Here is a 21,469-nt window from a genome sequence, read left to right on the forward strand (position 1 = left end):
AGGAACAGTGTTATAAGTTGATTACAACATAAATGAATGGTCTTATAGTGGCATCATGCTTAAATTGGAAGCATAGTTATTTGACTCATAAATATGTATTAAAAATGAAAGTTAAAGTCTGATTAACTTGAATTACCATTAACTTGAATTACCGTTCCTGATGTAATTTAAAGTTTTTCTGACCTGAAATATTGTGCTTTTCCTTTCACTCTAGTCTAAAGCACTTAGAATCTCCACACCACTTACTGGCGTGAGGTACATTAAGGATAACAGCCCATGTGTGACCCCAGTTCCCACAGCTACGCATAGCTTAAGTCGCCTTCACACCATGCTGGCAGGCCTCAAGAATGCACCAAGTGAGAAACTGGAACAGATTCTAAGGTTAGTTTGAGTGCTCCTTGTCTTCTGATGTCTGGTTGTTGAACATTATCCAATTTCCTGTTTCACTCTTTCATTATTAATGCTCTAATTCATCCATTAGTATCAAGTGCATCCTCAATCCTGTTAACTTGTAGAGGATACATAAAAGAAGATGATGATTTTTTTCCCTAGTATCTTTAATCTATTTGGGCTCCTATTGTCGAATACCATGTACTGAATGGTTTAAGAACAACAAATTAATTTTTCAGTTTTGGAGGCTGGAATTCCAAGATCAAGGCACTAAGAGATTCAGTTTATGGTGAGATTTGCTTCTGATTCATTGCTTTATGCTGTCTTCATGTGACTTAAGGTGGCAAGGGAACTTTCTCAGATCTCTCTCTCACTTCCTCTCTCCCTCCTTCCTTACTTCCCTCCCTCCCTCTCTCTGCCATTCTCTGTCTCTCACCCACTCTCTCTTTCTTCCTCCCACCCCACTTGCCCTCTCTCCTTCTCTCTCCGCTCTTCTCCACACAGGTATGTTTGTGTGGCCATCCAGAGCTACACCCAGCATTACTCAGCCCTAAGGTCTCTTTTATTGGGACACTAATGCCATTTGTGGGTCCTCTGTCTATATCTTAATACCTGCTAAAGACCATCACACTGGGCATGAGGTTTAATTTAGAGGAGTACAAACATTCCGTCTATACTTGAATATACTATAGGAGACAGTAACACAATACTAGGGATTGTAGAATAAAGTGCTAAAGTATTTATTATTATTGACTGTTCTATCGTTAAGATTTCAGGGAGGGGGGATTCACTGAAAATGGATGTACAGGACTTCATAAGGAAGATTGGACTTGAGTAGATTTCTTTTCCTTTTTTCTTTTTTGGTTTTTTGGGCCACACACAGAAAAAAGTTTGAAAAAACTTCCTCCAAGACTCCTCTTAGTCTTAAAAGTTTTTCCATGCATTTTCATGAATCTTTATTCATAAACTTGATTGTAACTTAACACCTGAAAAATCTATGTTTGTATGACCTCTTCCTAAGTCATGTTTGTCAAAGAGAATTTAGAATTCAGAAGGATTTGATACATTTTAAAAGTTTGTCTTAATTTAAACTAAATATTCCAGATCATTTTTTAGTCTCTAAATAAAATAGCTCACATATGATACTTTGTAGTTGTCTTTAACACAATTATCACTAACTTTTATTTTCTGTGTAATTTTCTAAACTTGCTACATTTGGTTTGTTCCACACACTGGCTGTTATCAGGGCCCTTTCCTGTTTCTGTGCTCACGACTGACTCCTGGTAGTGCTGTGGGACAATATGCATGCCGGGGATGGCTCCTCGGGTTCACTCAGGCAAGCTCCTTATCTCCTGTGCTCTCTCCAGCCCTAAACTTGCTGCATTTTACAGTGAACATGTGCATTAATAATTTAAGTTTAAAAAAAGCTGTTATGAAAGCCTACATGGGAGAGACTTGCCAGGTGTGACCCTGGACGCCCCACCAGATCTGCCTGGGTGGCCCTGGTGGTCCCCATCACTGCAGGGCCCCAGCAGCTCTTGTATCCTTGAATCCTAGAACAGAACCACTAGCCTGGTTGGTAGAGTAAATTGCTGGAGTGGCCCTCGGGACTCCTGAGCACCAATTGGAAGCCCTACCCTTCCCATCAAAAATCCACATGGTAATAATTTGTATAATTGTACATCTTTGCCTTGTAGTGAAAATAGAAGTCAATGGAATAATCTTTGTTTTGAAGCAAAACTGTGGAATTCCAGTAATGGTTTTGCATGAATCTATGCATCTCTTCATTCTGTTTTTTTCCCGTTATTTTATTTATTAATTTATTTTTTTATTTTTATTTAATTTATTTTAATTAATTTATTTAATTTTATTTTAATTTATTTTTTAAATTAATTTATTTATTTAATTTATTTTTTTATAAATTTATTTATTGAATGACCGTGAGAACAGTGACAAAGCTTTTGGTTTTAAGTCTTGGTCATACAATGATGAAACACCTGTTCCTTCACCAGTGCACATTTTTCACCACCAAAAAACCCCAGTATACCCCCCATCCCACACCTTCACCCTACCTTTATGGCAGATGATTTCCACATTACTCTCTCTCTGCTTGGATTACATTCAATATTTGACACCAGACCCACCATTATTATTCAGGAATTTCCCCCAACAACTCAGTCCTGCTGAAAAGGCAACATTAGACAATTTGTTTTCTATTGCTGATTATGAATAGCTTATGATGTCGCGTGGCCACAATAGTGGCCGTGCGGTTTTGGAATTCTGAAATTTTGATAATTAAATCTGGAGGAATTTCTGCCAAAAGCCGCTGGGTTCTGAGATTCTTCCGTGTATCTCTGGGTTCATGGTCATTAAGCAGCGTAATCAGTAGCCAGAGGGGCCATTTGTGGGCAGTGACTCGAGGTCTCGTTGGGGCAGGGGAGGACAAGTGCTTGTTTGTTAAGCCAGGGACAGAACTTGATGCCTCACATCCCACTGAGCTACATCTCCAGCCCCAATTTTCTTCCAGTTCTCTTCTTTTGGAAGGGCTAGGGGCAGGGATTTTTTTTTGTGTGTGTGCCCCTCCTGGTGGTGCTCAGGGCTTACTTTGAACTCTGCATTCAGAGATCACTCCTGGAGGTGCACAGGGAACTATATGCAGTGCCAGGTATTGAACTGGGGATGCTGCTTGTAAGCCAGGCACCTTAATTTTTTTGTGGTTGTTTTGTTTTTATAATATTTATTATTTTTTTTTATTAGTGAAACACTTATGAGGTACAGTTGTAGACTTACACATTTTTGTGCTTGGGTTTCAGTTACACAATGATTGAGTACTCATCCCTCCACCATTGCCCATTCTCTACCACCAATGATCCCAGTATCCCTCCCACCCACCCACCCCCACCCGCCTCTGTGGCAGGGCATTTTCTTTTGTTCTCTCTCTCCTTTTTGGTGCTGTGGTTTGAAAAAGAGGAATTGAGTGGCAGTCATTTTCGATCTGTAGTCTACTTTCAGCAAGCATCTTCCATCCTAGGAGGATCCTCCCAACACCCTTTACTTGCAGGCACCTTAATTTCTTTACTGTTTCTCCAGCCCCTTATCCAGATCTTTTACTTTTTGTTTTCTTTTTTTGTTTATGGACCACACACAGGGGTGCTCAGGGCTTACTGATGGCTCTGCTCTCTGTGCTCAGGGATCACTCCTTGTAGGCTCAAGGGGCCATATAGAGTTCGAACCCCCCAAATATAGGTCTGCTTCATGCAAGGCAAGTGCCTTACCTTGTGTACTATCTCTCTAGCCTATCATCCAGTTCTTAATATGTGTTGTACTGTCACTTAGAGTAACAGGTGAGGGCAGTTTAGTTTGTCATCAGTGATTACTAATGATTGGTAAGTGGGGGCCTTTAGTCAGTGAGCAGTAGTCAAGGTTGCTAAATTTACTACTGTAAAGTACTACTTCTTTCATGAGAAATTCATTTACTTCTCATAAACTACTACTTCTCTCACAAGAGGTGCATTTTCTAGACACAGTGATAATACCAGTATCTTCTGTAAGGAGGTATGAGATCTCGATCTTGATTTTTTGGGAAGTGTATATTTTCTCAGTATTTTATATTTACAGATTTGAAAAGTTACAAAGATGTATATAGTTTATCACTTTATGACTTAGCAGACCTTTATGTAATTTATAATTTTTAGGACATGTTCTAGAAATCCAACCCAGGCTATTGCCAAAAGACTAAGAGAAATGTATGAAATATATTCTCAGCATTCTCAGCCAGATGAGGATTTTGGTAATTGTGCTAAAGGTAAGGCTTAATATTATCTGTATTGTGTTTATCTTCTGCGTGTGTGTGTATGTGTGTGTTAGAGAGGGTATACATTTAGCTGTACTTGGGACAGTGCTATTCTGGGGACTGAATCTAGGGTTCCAGGACGTGCTTCTCTTCATTTACCTCTTAGCCCTGCCCTCATCATTGGTATTTAACTATGTGAAGTCCTTCCTTGGTAACTGAGTCAAAAATGCGAAGATTTAAGACTCTTAGAATAAGGCTGTCAACTAAGTGACTTCTGGGTCCTTCTCAATATGGAAGAAATTTTAGATTGTTATCTTTATTATGTTAGACTTGGAGTACTTTTTGTGTGCCAAATCTTTTTATTCTTTATTATTTAAAAATTATTGCTATTATTATTTTTTTTCCAGAAACATGCCTCTTCCCCCCCACCCCCCCTTTTTTTTGGTCACACCTAGCAATGCTTAGGAGTCACTGTGGGCATGGGAACCCCAGGGGCAGAAAGGAATGCTCCAGATAGAGGATCTCCAGTGAAAAGTTGCCTCGTGTTGAGGGACACCAGGGAAGGTTCTTTGCATGTGATTTTTGTGTTCTTTATTGTTCATGCAGAAATTGCCAGCAGACATTTTCGTTTTGCAGAGATGCTTTACTATAAAGTATTGGAGTCTGTTATTGAGCAGGAACAGAAAAGATTGGGAGACATGGATTTATCTGTGAGTAAACAAACAATGTATTGATCAACTTAATAAGAGCATCCCTGAGTGTGACCCAAAGAGCATTCCTCGTCCTGCTTTACTGCCCATTCATATTTCCCATTAGAAACCTGTGGAAACAACAATTTTATACTGAGACGTCAGAATGGAAGGCAGTTTCTCCTCCTCCAAAACAGGATTCCCAGCTGGACCCTGTGCTGTGTCAGTGACGATTCCTTGTTGTATGGGGCTGTCTGGATGAAGTTTCAAACAAGCAAATAAAAAAAAACATTAGTGGGGCTGGAGCAATAGCACAGCGGGTAAGGTGTCTGCCTTGCACGCGGCCAACCCAGGTTCGATTTCCAGCATCCCATATGGTCCCCTGAGCACCGCCAGGGATAATTCCTGAGTGCAGAGCCAGGAGTAATTCCTGTGCATCGCCAGGTGTGACCCAAAAAGCAAAAAAAAAAAAAAAAAAAAAAAAAATTAGTCAGGAAATAATCTGTTGCTTTGAGGAATAGGACTGTTGCCTAAGGAAGTTTGAGTTCTGAGACCTCTTATCTCCAGTCCCACATGCGTTACTTCTTATAGCAGCAGGACAGTTTTTTTGGCTTACAATTTTAGTAATTGTAACCCTTGTGAAAGATTCAAAGCATTCAAACTTAACCTTAACTGACTTTCAGAAAACTATTGTATAGGGAACATGTTTACCAGCAGCGTTACCTCAGTTCACTTTTAAATAAGAGTTTTTGTTAAAGCATATGGGAAGAATAAACTAAATATTGAACTGACGGGACTTTAGTGAACCATTCCTCTGTATTTAATTCTTTATCCTAGGTTGTTTTTTTTTTTTTGGAGGGGTGTTGTAGAGGTCCATGCTGTACCAGGGCCTCACACATGCGAGGCAGGTCTCTACCAGTGTGCTACACCCCTGAAACTCTTTTTTTCTAGATTTTATCAGCCAAGATGTGTATATTGATTTTTTTTCCCCCATTGTCAGAGATTGAACCTAAGGCTTCACACATGTGCATATAGATTTTTAGACAAATTACATTTGTTCTTGGTAATATCAGTATCATTTTTTTTTCAGGTTTAATTTTTATAGTGAAGTTGCAAATTTTTTTTTTGTGAATGTTTATAAACATCGGTATCAATTTTTTATCTGTTTTTAAATCTGTATTTTTGTTTTGTTTTTGGGCCACAAAAATACCTGGATTTGCATTCAAGAGTTAGCCCTGGCAGTGCTCAGGAGACCATAAGGGGTTCTCGGGTTAGCCATGTGCAGGGCAAGTGCCTTACCTGCTGTTCTCACTCACTGTCAGCTTGAGATTAATTTATAAAGTTAAGAAAAGTTTTGAATGAAATCAGGCATATATTTTGCACTGATTCAAAAGTAACTGGATCTGAAATGTCTTATTAGAACAGTGTCATGTTTCTGTATGCTAACAACTCTGTTTTACAGGGAATTCTAGAACAAGATGCATTCCACAGATCACTCTTGGCCTGCTGCCTTGAAGTCGTCACTTTTTCATATAAGCCTCCTGGGAATTTTCCATTTATTACTGAAATATTTGATGTGCCACTTTACCATTTTTATAAGGTACTTTTAAAAATCTGATGTTGAAGAAACTGTAGATGAGGCAGGATTTCTGTTGTCAGTCATCCAGTACATTCTGATATATATGTGCATTTCTTCATTTTTAACTATGATTGTGACTGTGATTAAGGGGAGGTCCTTAAGAACCACTCAAATTCTTTCTACATGGTTTAAATTTTGGAGAACTATTTTAGGTAAAGGGTTCCTGGATTTCTCCTTTATCTGATAAAGAAATTTAGAATACTGTCATTAACTAAAAAAGGTTTTTTGAAAAGCAGCAATTTTGTTTCAGCGTATTTTTAATTTTATGGAAATTAAATAACTATTTCTCAAAGTAAAAAAAAATTCTCTTTTATTTTATATTGATGCAGTTGTAGCATTGATTTGGTTGTTTATTTGTTACTGATTTAAGCATATAAATTAATCCTAACTTTCACAGTGTTCAAAACTAATTTTTAGGGTTTTTTTTTTTGTGTGTGTGTGTGGGGGGGGGAGGCAGTGGCCTAGCGGTGCTCAGGGCATACCCCTGCTCTGCATTCACTCCTAATAGGCTTCGGGGACCATATGGGGTGTCAGGAATTGAATCTGAGTTGGACACATGTGCCCTTAAGGCAAGTGCCCTTCCTGCTATACTGTCCCCCCAGCCCCCCCAGACTAATTTTTCAGTGACACGGACTTACTGTTTTGGGTTTTATAAATATAAAAATTTCAGAATAATGTTTTGGTTTTTTCCTGGTAGTGTGGTGTTGCTTGAGCCTAGCAGTGTTGGGAGCCAAAGAAGCTCCACTTAAAGCTGTGTTGGGGCAGGTAGTGTGGTACTGAGATTGAACTAGGGCCCTTGTGCATGCAAAGGCATGTGCTCCAAATTGCCTTTAACCAGGGAAAGCTATTTCTCTGACCCCAGAATACTGGTTTGCAACCTTAGACAAACATGTTTTCATTAAGATTTTTTTGAAATATATTACTATACAGGAAAATACGATTTTCAAATAGTACTTATGAAAGCTTATTAAAAGCTTTCTCTTAAAAGGAAGTGTTACTAAATAGTATTACTTAAACTCTTTAATTTTTTATAAATTGTCTCATTTCTATAAATATGTAAAAATATTTTTGCAAAATATTTTAAAAATATGTATTTGAATACACCTTCCCATTTTGCTTTCACATCTAATAAAATATTTTGTAAACATTTACTAAAAGTGAACATTTAAAAAATTTTTCAGGTGATCGAAGTATTCATTAGAGCAGAAGATGGCCTTTGTAGAGAGGTAGTAAAACACCTGAATCAGATTGAAGAACAGATATTGGATCATTTGGCTTGGAAACCAGAGTCTCCGCTCTGGGACAGAATCAGAGACAATGAAAACAGAGTGCCTACCTGCGAAGAGGTTTGTGAAATACATACTGTCATGAAAGAACAACAATATGTGTATACAAAATTCTCTAAGAATGCACTTGAAATCAGTGTCTTCCTGAAGGTGGCTCCTGGGACAGTGTGATATAATCACATCTGTGTCTAAGAAGCAAGATGTGTAAGAAATGACTTGTGATTGACCCAAGGTTTCAGTAGGGATTCAGCCTCCTGTTTTGATTTCACAAGCAAATTTCCTACCTTAGAATAGTTGGTATTCTGATTCTCCAAGTTAGTTATTAAATATGATTTATATTTAATTTGCAGTTGTTAGATTTTGAGTATTTTAAGATGATCAGAATTTAGGGGCTGGAACAAAAGTATAGAAGGTGGGGTGCTTGCCTTGCAAGCAGCTGGCCCGGTTTCAATCCCCGGTATACCGTATGGTCCTCTGAGCATTACCAGGAATATCACCCCTGAGTATTGCTGGATGTGGCCCCCAAACAAAACAAAAACAATAAAAGATTGCCAGAATTTTATTGTGGTGGTGGCCACACTTGATACTAGGGCAAGTGCATGCAACGTTGTGTATCAAACTCAAGACTTGGTGCATGTAAGGCAGGTGCTCAACTATGAGAAATACCTAAAGATTGCCAGAATTTGGGGGGAGGGGGAAGTGGCCTTCCAAGATGTGCTCAGGGTCCATGTCAGTTACTATTCTCAACCAACTGGGCCAGGAGTTCATTGGTAGGGCCTGGTGATGCTCTTCATGCTCAGTGGTGCCTGGGGCCTTACAGTATTAGCAATTGAACTTGATCCTTGAGCATACAAGGCATGTGCTCATTTTTTGTTGTTGTTGTTTCGTTGTTGTTTTGTTTTGGGGCCATACCTGGAGATGCTCAGGTATGGCATCATTTCGGCGGTGCTCTTAGCAATTTGTATAAACAATGTTTTTAGGTCATGCCACCCCAGAATCTGGAAAGAGCAGATGAAATTTGTATATCTGGCTCCCCTTTGACTCCCAGAAGAGTGAATGAATTACGCGCTGATTCTGGAGGACTTGGAAGAGGTAAGTTAAAAATATTAGACAGACCAGAGCCCCAGAACAGATAAAGATATTAGGTAAAGAAGCTGTGATACATATACAGAATGGAAATATACTCAGCTGTAAGAAAAGATTAAGTCATGCAGCTTGCTGATACGTGGATGGGTCTGGAGAGCATCATGTTGACGGAAATGAGTCAGAGGGAGAGGGACAGAGACAGAATGATCTCACTTATTTACAGGATATGAAGAAACATAATAAAGGAATAACTAAAGTCCACAGGTAAGAGAAACCAAGAACAGGAGAACTAGTCCTTAGTAGGAAGCTTGTCAGTGAATGAGTTGGGGGAGGAATGATGAGGGACGGGGCCACTAGAATAATGATAGAGGAAAGCGTAGTCATTCTGGACCAAGACTGGATGCTGAAAGAAGGCACAGTGACATTCACAATACCCCATCAGTAATAGTATTGTGAGCTACAGTGCCTAAAATGTGTATGTGAGATGAGGGAAGAGAAAAATGTGCCTGCCATAGAGGAAAACTGGAGACATTGGTGGAGAGAAGTGGAGACTTGTGAGGAATTGGTGTTGAAACATTGTATGCCAGAAACTCTATCATGAGTAACTTTCTAACTTCATAATTCATGGTAATCCAATAAAAACTTTAAAAAAATATTAGGGAGAATAATCTGTGACTAGTACCTGGGAATTTGTCTTTACTTAAAGTAAAATAGGGTATATATAGAAGAAAATGTGCTATGCATTATATAGCTACGTAACTTACTTAAAAAGTAATATTTTTGAAGATTTTTTTTTATTGTTTTGGGCCACACCCAGCAATGCTCAGAGGTTACTCCTTGGCTCCTGCACTCAGGAATTATCTCTGATGGTGCTCAGGGAGGACCGTGTGGGATTGAACCCAGGTCAGCAGTGTGCAAGGCAAACATCCTACCTGCTGTACTATTATTCGGGTCTCTTAAGATTTTTCTTTTTGAGGGAGGCAGAATGGAAGGTATTATGGTATTTATAGGGCTGAAGGCATTTGCCTTGCATGTGGCTGACCCTGGTTCGATCCCCAGCACTGCATGTTCCTTAGAGCACTGCCAGGGGTGACCACAAAGCACATATTTGTGTGCAGCCTCCACAAAAGTAAGCATAATTAAATCCAAAACATGCATGCCCGTTCTTTTTTTTTTTTTAATTTTTATTAGTGAGAAACCATGAGGTACAGTTGTAGACTTACACATTTTTGTGCTTGGGTTTCAATTATACAATGATCAAATACCCATCCCTCCACCAGTGCCCATTTCCCACCACCATGGATCCCAGTATCCCTCCCACAACCCATCCCCTCCATCCCACCCTGCCTCTGTGGCAGGGCATTCCCCTCTGTTCACTCTGTCCTTTTGTGCCTGCCCATTCTTGCTGAAGAATTTAATTTTTATCTGTAGAAAAGACCGAGATGATCGTGTATATAAATGTGCAGGGGGAATGATTAACAATAGTAATATCATATCTATCAAGTCCCATGATCGAGTGGTGACTGACACTTTGCTTTTTTTGGTTTGATACTGGGCTGAGCTAAAACCTCATACATGCAGTACAGGCACTTTATCACTAATGGAGCCACTTGCCCAGCCCCCAAGTAATACCTACACAGAAAATCACTTTTACGTTAATGTTAGGTAAGGAAGTTATCTGTTACCAATAATATAAAAAAAATAGAATCATTCTTTTTATTTTTTAAAAATAATTTTATTTAGGAGCCATAATTTACAAAATTGCTGAAAGTTGAGTTTTAGGCTTACAATAAAAATTATTTTTTTAATTGCTCCTAATGATAAAGGCCTTATGGAAGTGGAAGATAATATCTAGTATGATGAGGTAAAAAAGGGGAGTCTGATAAGACAAAAATTCCTGTAAAAAGTTTACTCTCTGGAGTTCATGCCCAGTTTCAATTGGCTTAATCAATGGCTGAACAAATAGCAGTACTCCTACATTATTTATTTATTTATTTTTCATTAATGTAGGAGTACTGCTATTTATTCAGCCACTGATAAGACTGATTGAATTGTGCATGAACTCCACTCCTACATTATTTATTTAAAAAGAAAATTTTTTTTTTGCTCTCATGTTGCAGTTTCATCAGTTAGATGTAGTGGATGATGTGCATCCTATACTTTTTGTTTGCTTTTTAATTTATGGAGTATTTCAGATACTTAGTTTTGAACATAACAGCTTATATGGAAGTTAGATCTCAATCTCCTAGAGTTAAATGATTTGATTTCTTTTTTTCATCCTAGGCATAACATCTCCAGCCACATTATATGACAGATACAGCTCCCCAACAGCCAGTTCTACCAGGAGGCGGCTATTTGCTGATAATGATAGTCCCTCTGATGGAGGGACAACTGGGCACATTCCCCCGCAGCCCCTAGTCAATGCTGTCCCTGTGCAGAATGTATCTGGGGAAGCAGTTTCTGTCACACCAGTTCCCGGACAGACTTTGGTTACCATGGCAACAGCCACTGTCACAGCCAACAATGGACAAACAGTGACCATTCCTGTACAAGGTAAGGAAAGGAGAACTGGATCTCGAATTCTATTTTCTTTCTTTTTCTTTTTTTTTTTTTTTTTGCTTTTTGGGTCACAGTGATGCTCAGGACTTACTCCTGGCTCTGCACTCAGGAATTACTTCTGGTGGTGCTTGGGGGACCCTATGGGATGCCAGGGATTGATCCCGGGTTAACCGCATGCATGACAAATACCCTACCCACTGTATTATCACTGGCCTGGATCTCGAGTTCTTTTTCTGTGAAATTCATTGGCAACTTATGTGAGATTTGGCTGGAGAAAAGGTTAGAGGGATTGAGAGATGAAAAATTTGACTGCTCTACTGGGAGAATCTCATATTAATCACATTTTCTTCATGTTTATTTTTTTCCGAAACAAACTGCAGGTATTGCCAATGAGAATGGAGGGATAACATTCTTCCCAGTCCAAGTCAACGTTGGGGGTCAGGCACAAGCTGTGACTAGCTCTATCCAGCCCCTCAGTGCGCAGGCCCTGACAGGAAGTCTAAGCTCTCAACAGGTGACTGGAACAACCTTGCAAGTCCCTGGTCAGGTGGCCATTCAACAGATTTCTCCAGGTGGACAACCCCAGAAACAAGGCTCACCTTTAACCATCAGTCATATTAGACCCAGGAAGACCAGCTCTTTATCACTTTTCTTTAGAAAGGTAATTTCTCATGTGCTGTTCCTTGGGTATAATCTTGGGGATCCTAAAGGTTTAGTTAAACAGCATTTGAAATACTTTGTTTTTCTACCAGGTTTACCACCTAGCTGGTGTCCGTCTTCGGGATCTTTGTGCTAAACTAGATATTTCCGATGAACTGAGGAAAAAAATCTGGACCTGCTTTGAATTCTCCATAATTCAGTGTCCTGAACTTATGATGGATAGACATCTGGACCAGTTGTTAATATGTGCCATTTATGTGATGGCAAAGGTGAGTGCCATTTAGAATATAAAAAGAAAAGGAAGTTAAATTTCCTGAACTCTCAAGAACACTTCCTTTTTGTTTTGGGCCACATCTGGTGGTGCAGCAACTACTCCTGGCTCTGTGCTTGGTTGGGGGGTCATTCTTGGCAGTCAGTATCAGAGAGACTGCCTGTGTGTGTTTGTTTTTTTAAATTCACATTATGTGTTCAGGTCTAATATATCGAGGTTTTTGAATTAAATTCTGAATATGGTATGAGAATCCAGTTCCAGATCAGTGTTGTGCATTTGACTAACCAGTTTCCCCTGCACCATTTATTGAAGAGGTTTTCCTTTCTCCATTTCAGGCTCCTACCTCCTAAGCATGCACATAATTTGTCCATACATCTGAATTATGGAGTATTCAAAAGCAGATCCAGATTTTTTCCCCCAGTTCATTGCAAATATCTAGTTTAGCACAAAGATCCCAAATGCAGACACCAGCAGTGCTAGGGATTCTTTTGGCCACTACAGCAGTACCCAGGGACCTGCTGGACCAAATCTGATGGTGCTTAGAGCCTATAGGGTTGCACCTTGCAACGCTGGGGAGACCATGTGGTGCAGGGGATTGAACAGGGTCAGATGCACACTCACTGCAGAAGTGTTTCCTGGACCCTGCTCTAATTTTTATTACGACCCACTATTCTTTTTTCCCCTTTTTTTGGGTCACAACCAGTGATGTACAGGGGTTACACTTGGCTCACGCACTCAGGAATTACTTCTGACGGTACTCGGGGGACCATATGGGATGCTGGGAATTGAACCCCAGGTTGGCCGTGTGCAAGGCAAACGCCCTATCCTCTGTGCTATCGCTCCAGCCCCTACAACCCACTTTCTGCTTAATTTGAGCCTTATTTTTTCCTCTTTCCTTGTTATCCAGTGTCATGTCCAGTGCTCACACACGTGGTGTATTGGGATTTAATAGTGATCTTGCCAGGGATTGCATTACCACTTGGAAATATGGGGATGAAAATCTCTAGTCCCTCGCTCTAAATTCTGAAAGAATACTTGCTGCAGCTGGGTTACTAGTTTTTCTACTCTGAGCACTATGGACAAAATGTTCTATTTCCTCTCCCATTATATGTTCTGAGAAGTCTGCTACCATTTTATTAGGATTCCTGGTTAGTGAAAGCTTTGCTCTTGATACATTTTAATATTCTTTTTTTGCTTACAGGCTGAAATTTTTGTTTTATTTCAAAATGACAAATAAGGGGGGGGGGGAGTTTTGACAGTTTTACTTCACAGGGCTTGTGAAGTTGGAGGAGCAGTTCCACGAGAACTCCAGTCAAACTCAGAAGGACTACATCCAAACTTGTGATTGGCTGAGATCACCTCTTTAATTGTTAGGGATTTTGTAAAAGCTCTCCACCCTAATTGAAGATTTTTTTTTCATTTTTTTGGCATTCATTGAGCTTCCTGGATGTGTAGATTAAAATGCTTTAAAATTTGGGGGTCGAGGATGTGGCTTATATGTGTGAGGCCCTGGGTTTGACATCCTGAGCACTGCTGAATGTGGCTGGCCGTGAGCTCTGTTGAGAGTGATGTACACTCGTGAGTAGCCCACTCTCCGAACTCCTCCCCTCACCACCAGAGGGCTGCAGAGATAGTGGGGGTTAAGGTGCTTGCCTTGTTGGATCCCTGGCACCCCATATGGGTGGCACTGAACACTACTAGGGGTCCCTCCTAAGAACAGATCCAGGAAGAGCCTCCGAATATTGCCAGGTGTAGCTCAAAACTCCAGTCCCCTTCCCCTTCCCCACCCCCACCAAAAAAAAATACAAAAAAGTACAATTGAGAATCTACCTTTATTTAACAATATTCTTCTTTTTCTTTCTGGTATATATTATATGTACTTTATTAGTGTTCTCTGAACGGTTAATTTTTCTTTTTTTTTTTTCAGCTTTCATAATCTCTAAGTATGATGACTCCTTTTTTTCTTTGCTAGTTAAGATCTATTTTGCACCGCCAGTGAATTTTTATTGTTATTGTGCTTTTGTTTCCAGGTGTTGGTTCAAATACCGCCGATTCCTTGCCACTAATTACTTCTCTTGAATAGTAATTATTTGTTAACTGTATGAGCTAAGGACTGTTTCCAGGGACTTAAGATGTCTGCCTTTAAAAATACTATTTTTGCTGGTTTTACTAAGCAGCTGGTTTCATTGGAGTTTCTCATATTATCTTGCCAGAAGTTAGTTCCTCTCTTTATTTTTTTGTCAGGTGACAAAAGAAGACAAATCCTTCCATAATATTATGCGTTGTTACAGGACTCAACCCCAGGCCCGTAGCCAGGTAACCAACCATATTCTGTCTCAGAGCTGAAATTAAAACTTAACAGTTTTTGATGATTGTAAAAACAACCACAGTGATTCTGTGGACTTTTCTTCAACATAATAAACAAGAAAAGTCTTTAAACTTCCAAAACATTGTTTCATGTTTATCTTATTTTTTCCCAAAAGGTAACAAAAGGATCTGTTCATAGTTCAGATAATCAATTAGATATAAATTAGAAAGTTATTTGATTTTTATATTACCTTTCAGTCTGATTTAGGAAATATTACTGTATACTTACAAAGGTAACATGAAATAAGAAATTCATAATTATCTATGTCAAAGAGGTATCTATGAAATACTCTTGTCCATTTCTGACTTGATTTATGGTTGACTATTATTCCAACCAAACAGTCCCTGACATAATAGCAATATGACCTGGCTATATGTCTTGACAACTATCACTCCATGTGGTTATCGTGAGAATTAAGTAACATGTGACAGTTTTATAGGCTACTATATGCTCAATACTAGTTTGTGCCTTATTGTCTCTGTGAAGGTTTATAGAAGTGTTTTGATAAGAGGGAAAAGGAAAAGAAGAAATTCTGGCAGCAATGATAGTGGAAGCCACGAGAATTCTCCAACAGAACTAAACAAAGCTAGAAGTAAGTGGGATTTTTATGGACTCTTACACAAAATCAGGAGCTTCTCTTATTTTTATGAACGAGAAGATTAAGGATTTCTAATGAAGTTACTATATACAAACTATAAAAATGCTTTATTGACAAAGGGTTTGTTGAAACAATAAACCAGATTCTCAATTTAGTAGCAAAGCTGTCCTTCATCTCATAGGCTCGCAGAATGCTATGCCCTCCATTTTATTTCCAGGGCAGTTAAAGATGGTTTCAGGCAGAAATTTGTTTGACTCTAGTTCCAGAAAACTCTAACAGGTGAACTGAAACTAAGCTATTGAAATACTACCCCTGATTGTTAAGTTTCCCCCAGTTAGCGCAGGGTTCAGGTTCTAGAATACTTGGTATAGTTTAACGATGAAATCTACTTTCCAAGCCCTTGATTATATTTACTGTGTGTGCTAAAATGAATCTTATCTCTGCTTTGCTCCTTCATATGAAGTGCCCACCTGCTGACACTAATTAGGTAGCTCTTCCTACTGAATTTTCAAACTGTCTGCATTCCCTTTGTGTTTAACACTCTTTGTTCTCTGGGTTGCAGCCAGTAGAGACTCCAGTCCTGTCATGAGGTCAAGCAGCACCTTGCCTGTTCCACAGCCTGGCAGTGCCCCTCCCACACCTACTCACCTCACAGGTGCTAATAGTGACATGGAAGAGGAGGAGAGGGGAGACCTCATTCAGTTTTACAACAGCATCTACTTAAAGCAGGTTCAGGCATTTGCCTTGAAGTACTCACAGGCAAATGGAGTAAGTATGGCAGGGATTATTTCATGCTCTTTTTTTTTTTTTAAGCCAAACCCAGTGGTATCCAGGGATTACTTCTGGTTCAACTACCCACCCCACTCCCTGTCCCCACCCTACCACCCCCAAAAGAATTTTTTTTTAAAATTTTTATTACCCAAAAGAAATTTTTTTAAAAAAACAATTCGTTCAAACACTTAAGTATTATCTACTTGTATGCCTTTTAATTTGTTTTGATCTGGTAATGGGTAATGCCGGGCTGGAGCGATAGCACAGTGGATAGGGTGTTTGCCGTGTACACAGTCGACCTGGGTTCGATTCCTCCGCCCCTCTCAGAGAGCCCAGCAAGCTACCGAGAGTATCTCGCCTGCACGGCAAAGCCTGGCAAGCTACCCATGACATATTGGATATGCCAAAAACAGTAACAAGTCTCACAATTTGTTGTGAGATGTTACTGGTGCCTGCTCGAGTAAATCGATGAACAATGGGAGGACAGTGCCACAGAGCTACAGTGCTGGTGATGCCAGGGATGGAACCTAGAGTCTCACTTTATAAGTACTCTGCTGCTAAGGTCTACCTCTGACCCTCTACTTTTGAACTTTTAAGTTAAAATAATCACTTTAAAAAGAATGCCTGGGGGTACAGAGTGGTAATACAGCAGGTAGGGTGCTTGTCTTGCATGTGGCTGACGCAGGTTCAATTTCTGGCATCCCAATTGTTCCCCAAGCTGTGCCAGGAAGGATCCCTGGATGCAGAGCCAGGAGTAAGTCCTGAGCACCGCCAGATGTGGTCCACCAAACCAAAATAAATACATAAATAAAGAGAATGCATAGTTACACATTTTGTTTACCCTTTTATAATTTTTTTTTAATAACAGATGGATACTCCTCCACTATCTCCCTATCCGTTTATAAGAACGGGTTCTCCTCGTCGAATACAATTGTCTCAGAATCATCCAGTGTATGTTTCTCCACATAAAAATGAAACGATGCTTTCTCCTCGAGAAAAGATTTTCTACTACTTCAGCAACAGTCCTTCGAAGGTGAGCTTGACATAGTTCTTGGATTTTACTAGCCTCAAAATGCTAGGGTTGATGGGAAACCCTCAAGATGTATAAGAGTGATGGGAACTGCCAGGAAAAATTGATACATAAATCCCAATAGAGCAAGAAATTCTTGTTTTGGGCTACAGAGAAATTTAGGCTTAGAAATATGTAAGATTTATTTTCTCTGTTCCTACAAATGTATTTTGAATACTTTTCTTTTGCGGGGAGTGGGGGGACACCCAGCAGTGTTCAGGGGTTACTCCTTGCTCTACACTCAGGAATCACTCCTGGCAGCGCTCAGGAGACCACACGGGATGCCAGGGATAGGGATCGGACCTCGGTTGGCTGCATGCAAGGCTAGTGCTCTACATGATATACTATGGCTTCAGCCCCCCACATCTTGAAAAATCTGCTGCAAAAATCTATACTTTGTTTTTATCATATTGTTAAATATTTGAATTCACTAGGGAAAAAAATTGGATCTCTAAATTGATTACTGAGTGTCTGTGTCTAGGGCAAGCAGAGTCTCTAGCCTCTTGACTCTAGGCTAAGCGGGGTTGGGGTTGGTTAGACATTTGGTATAGAGCAGTGAGATTATCATATTAGCACACAGATTTGTGTGGTAGTATCTTCTTCATTCTGGAATGGGGAGGGAAACTTGAGTTAGGCCCTTAATCCATGAAAAGTTAGCAAGTTGTTGGATACCCAGAAGGGCATACAGGAAGAAGCCTTTAGGGGAAAGAAAGAAATGTACATGAGGCAGCAGGCTAGGTAACTGGTAATCTTACACTGTGTCAGATGCCGCTGGTGATGTTGGGGAGATAGCTCGAAGGGCTACAGTGTAGCCCTTGAGTTTGACTGTCAGCATGGCATGACCCTCTAGTTCACCTGACCAAAGCTAGGCTCTATCACTGGGCCTAAGGATCAACCTTCAGGCCCTGACAGCTTGGTCAAATATTCCTAAGAATGGCCCTTCCCTCACCCCCAAAGAAAAAGAAGTGTCACTGGATCTTAAAGGTCTGTGTGTATTTATGTTTATAAAGATTTCTATGTATACAGATTACTTAAAAGAAATATACATATATAACAAAAGGTCTTAATTCTAGACAGACTTGAAAGAAATACACATATATAACAAAAGGTTTGAATTCTAAACAGAATGGTATAGTATCATGAAATAGTAGAGGGGAGAAGAATATTTGTTCTAAAGAGTTCTAAATGAGTGCAATATATGATCTTTAATAAGACCTGCATAGAAAAACATAGCTATAATGGGAAACAAGTGGAAAACTTTAATGTAGACTTCAGCGTTGAGAGTTACCATTAAATTTTTGTAATATCTCTTTGCTGATGATAGTAAGAAAGTATACTTAAAGTAGTCAGAGTTAAAATTTCCTGGTATCATGGGGCTAGAGAAATAGTACGGGAGTTAAGACACTTGCTTGTGGCCAACTACAGAATTTTGTTTGTTTGGGGACTATAGCTTAGAAGTGTACAGGGCTTACTCCTGATGAGCCTGGAGGACCTGGAGGGCTTGGGGGGATTGAACCAGCTTGGCCATACACTGCCCGCTGTACTGACTCTCCAGCCCCCAGCTAAAGGTTGATTCCCAGCACCACATAAGTCTTTTGAGCACTGCTAGGGGAATCTCTGAGCACCACTGGGTGTCACCCAAAACTCAAATAAATAAAAATTTGTGTGATGCAATGTAACACTGTAACAGGGAAATTTATTACAACAAATATTTATCTTATAAAAGGTATCAAATTATGACCTAAAGTTAGCAAGCCTAAGAAACTAGAAAAAGAGCTGGATTGAATGAAAATTGATTGAAGGCAAATTAGAGAAAATTAAAATAATTAAGGGCTGGAAAGGTAGTACTGAGGTAGCAACTGCCTTGCATGTGGCTGATCCCTGGTTCAGTCCTTGGCAACACATGACCCCCAGAGGACTGATAGGAGTCAGAGCCATGCACGAGTGGCCCAAAATTAAAATAATTAAGCTCTAGCGGATATTGAGGGTTTAAAAAGGGTGACAGAACAGAGGTTTAGGCACTTGGCTTGCAGTTGACCCACTTGAATTTGATCCCTAGCAGGGAATATGATCCCCCAGGCAACTCCAGTAGTGGTCCCTGATCACACAGCCAGGAGTAAAGCCCTGAGCATAGCCAGATGTGGCCCAAAACAAGTCAGGGAAAAATGTAGCACCAGTATCAGAACCAGAGATAACAGTTTAAGACCTGCGGACATTAATAAAACCATGAGGGATAAAAATAAACTTCCTGGAACAAATGCAAATAAAATAGAACAAATTCTTTTACAGATGTAAGTTGTCAAAGCCTAGTACTATCCATAGTTCTGAATCAAAGAAATTGAGTTTGTGGCTTAAAAACTTCTTAAAACTGTAGATGACTGCACTGGTAAATTCTACCAGAATCATTAAGATTTGTAAGATTATACACTTAATAAATAATCAAGTATATTTCTCTATATTGGTAATAGAAAGATAAATTTAGAAACATTAATAGCATTAGAATTTAAAGAGTTAGAAATAAATATAAAAAAAGTTGTACAAAACTCTTAACCTGGAAACTACGACATAACCTTGGTGAAAAAAAATCAAAGACTGAGAAAATTGGAGCTTGAGTGGTAGTACAGCAGGTAGAGCATTTGCCTTGCACACAACCAACTCGGGTTCAATCCCCAGCATCCCATATGGTTCCCCAAGTACCACCAGGAGTGATTCCTAAGTGCAAGGCCAGGAGTAACTCCTGAGCATGACTCGGCATGACGCAAAAAGCCCAAAAATTTAAAAAGGAGAGGAGCTGAAGAGACCATACTGGGGTGCAGGCGCTTGCCTTGTCTGTGACTGTCCCCAGTCCAATCCCTGGCATGGCATATGGTCCCGAGTGCTGTCAGAAGTAATCTCTTGAGCACAGTTGGATGTGCCCCCCCTGCCCCTGAAAAAACAAAAGGGAAAATGGAAATAGCATATTTGTGTGTTGTAAAGTATCAGGATGTTAGTTTTTTCCACTTGATAAATTCAACCGAATTCTGTTCAAAATTCCAGCACAATAGTTTGTATAGCCCACATTTACATAAAATAGCTAAGAACTAGAATAGTGAAAATAATTTTGAAAAAGTGGGAGGAATCACTAATTTCAAGCTTATTGTAGATTATTGTAAACCAATTTCAAGATTACTGTGAGCTACAGTAATCAATAGAGTTTAGTGTTGATGAAATAGGTATATGTCAATGAAAAAAAGAATAGAAAGTATAAGTAACCACATATCTAATACAGTAAAGTGATTTTCAAGGAAAATATAAGTTTAGTGGACAGTGATTAGACTTTACAACACGTGGTACTAAAAAATTGAACATCTGTATATAAAACTAGTTATCTTTTGTACTGTCTCACTGCCCTCCCCGAAACCTAAAATTCTAAGTGAAAACATAGAAAATCTTTATGAACTTGGGTGGTGTGAGATTTTTAAAAATATAACAGCAAAAGCACAGTGCATAAAAGATTAATAAATTGTATTTTATCATAATCAAGAATTTCTGCTCAAAACACTGTAGAGAAAAAGGGGGAGGGGAAAGCCAGACTAGGAGAAACTTTTATAGAACTCACCTGATAAAAGATTGTAGCTACACTAAAAGATTATCAAAAATTATTAGAAATACACATTTAAAAGTGGGCAAAAGATTTGAATATACTTCCCTCTTTTTTTTTCTTTTTGGGTCACACCTAGCAATGCACAGGGGTTACTCCTGGCTCTGTACTCAGGAATTACTCCTTGGCAGTGCTCGGCGGACCATACGGGATGCTGGGAATCAAACCCGGGTTGGCTGCAAGCAAGGCAAACACCCTACCCGCTGTGCTATCACCCCAGCCCCTAAACTTTCCTCTTAAGTCTGTTAGCATGGCTAAAATCTTAAAAGTAACACTAACAGGTTCTGATGGTAATGTAAGTTGCTGGGAAGAATGCAAAATGATAGAGCATAGCCATTCTATTTGGAAAACATCTTGGCTGTTTCTTAACAAATTAAATATACCCAAAAAACACTGTAACTCATAGTTACTTCAAGAAAAAGGTAAACATATCCTTACCATATTACCACTAATCTAACTCCTAATTAACATGGTAGTTAGGCATTAAGTCACTATAAACATTCATATACATGTTGGTATTCCTAATTGCCAAAAAGTAGAAAACAGTCCAGTGTCCTACAGCCAGTTAATATATACAACAAATGGATAAACATTGTCTGGCCTTATACCCAGACTCTGTCCTATTAGGCAATAAAAAGGAATAAACTACT

General features: G+C 39.4%; 1 protein-coding gene across 3 annotated transcripts in view; it reads left to right on the top strand.

Moving 5' to 3' along the window:
• RBL2 (RB transcriptional corepressor like 2) overlaps window positions 1-21,469 on the top strand; it is a 53,645-nt gene that overhangs the window by 26,273 nt on the left and 5,903 nt on the right. Inside the window, exons 9-21 of one of the 3 annotated variants that reach the window (XM_056135822.1) lie at window positions 215-381; window positions 4,086-4,195; window positions 4,790-4,893; window positions 6,335-6,472; window positions 7,693-7,857; window positions 8,778-8,889; window positions 11,167-11,436; window positions 11,823-12,103; window positions 12,195-12,371; window positions 14,618-14,689; window positions 15,228-15,333; window positions 15,902-16,107; window positions 16,979-17,143. In XM_056135822.1, the coding sequence (XP_055991797.1) occupies window positions 215-381; window positions 4,086-4,195; window positions 4,790-4,893; window positions 6,335-6,472; window positions 7,693-7,857; window positions 8,778-8,889; window positions 11,167-11,436; window positions 11,823-12,103; window positions 12,195-12,371; window positions 14,618-14,689; window positions 15,228-15,333; window positions 15,902-16,107; window positions 16,979-17,143 (2,073 nt within the window). The remainder of the gene's footprint in view (window positions 1-214; window positions 382-4,085; window positions 4,196-4,789; window positions 4,894-6,334; window positions 6,473-7,692; window positions 7,858-8,777; window positions 8,890-11,166; window positions 11,437-11,822; window positions 12,104-12,194; window positions 12,372-14,617; window positions 14,690-15,227; window positions 15,334-15,901; window positions 16,108-16,978; window positions 17,144-21,469) is intronic. The other 2 variants (XM_056135823.1, XM_056135824.1) reach the window with 2 other exon arrangements.

The sequence above is a fragment of the Sorex fumeus genome, unplaced genomic scaffold, assembly GCF_029834395.1.
Source record: "Sorex fumeus unplaced genomic scaffold, SorFum_2.1 ptg000122l, whole genome shotgun sequence".
NCBI lineage: Eukaryota > Metazoa > Chordata > Mammalia > Eulipotyphla > Soricidae > Sorex > Sorex fumeus.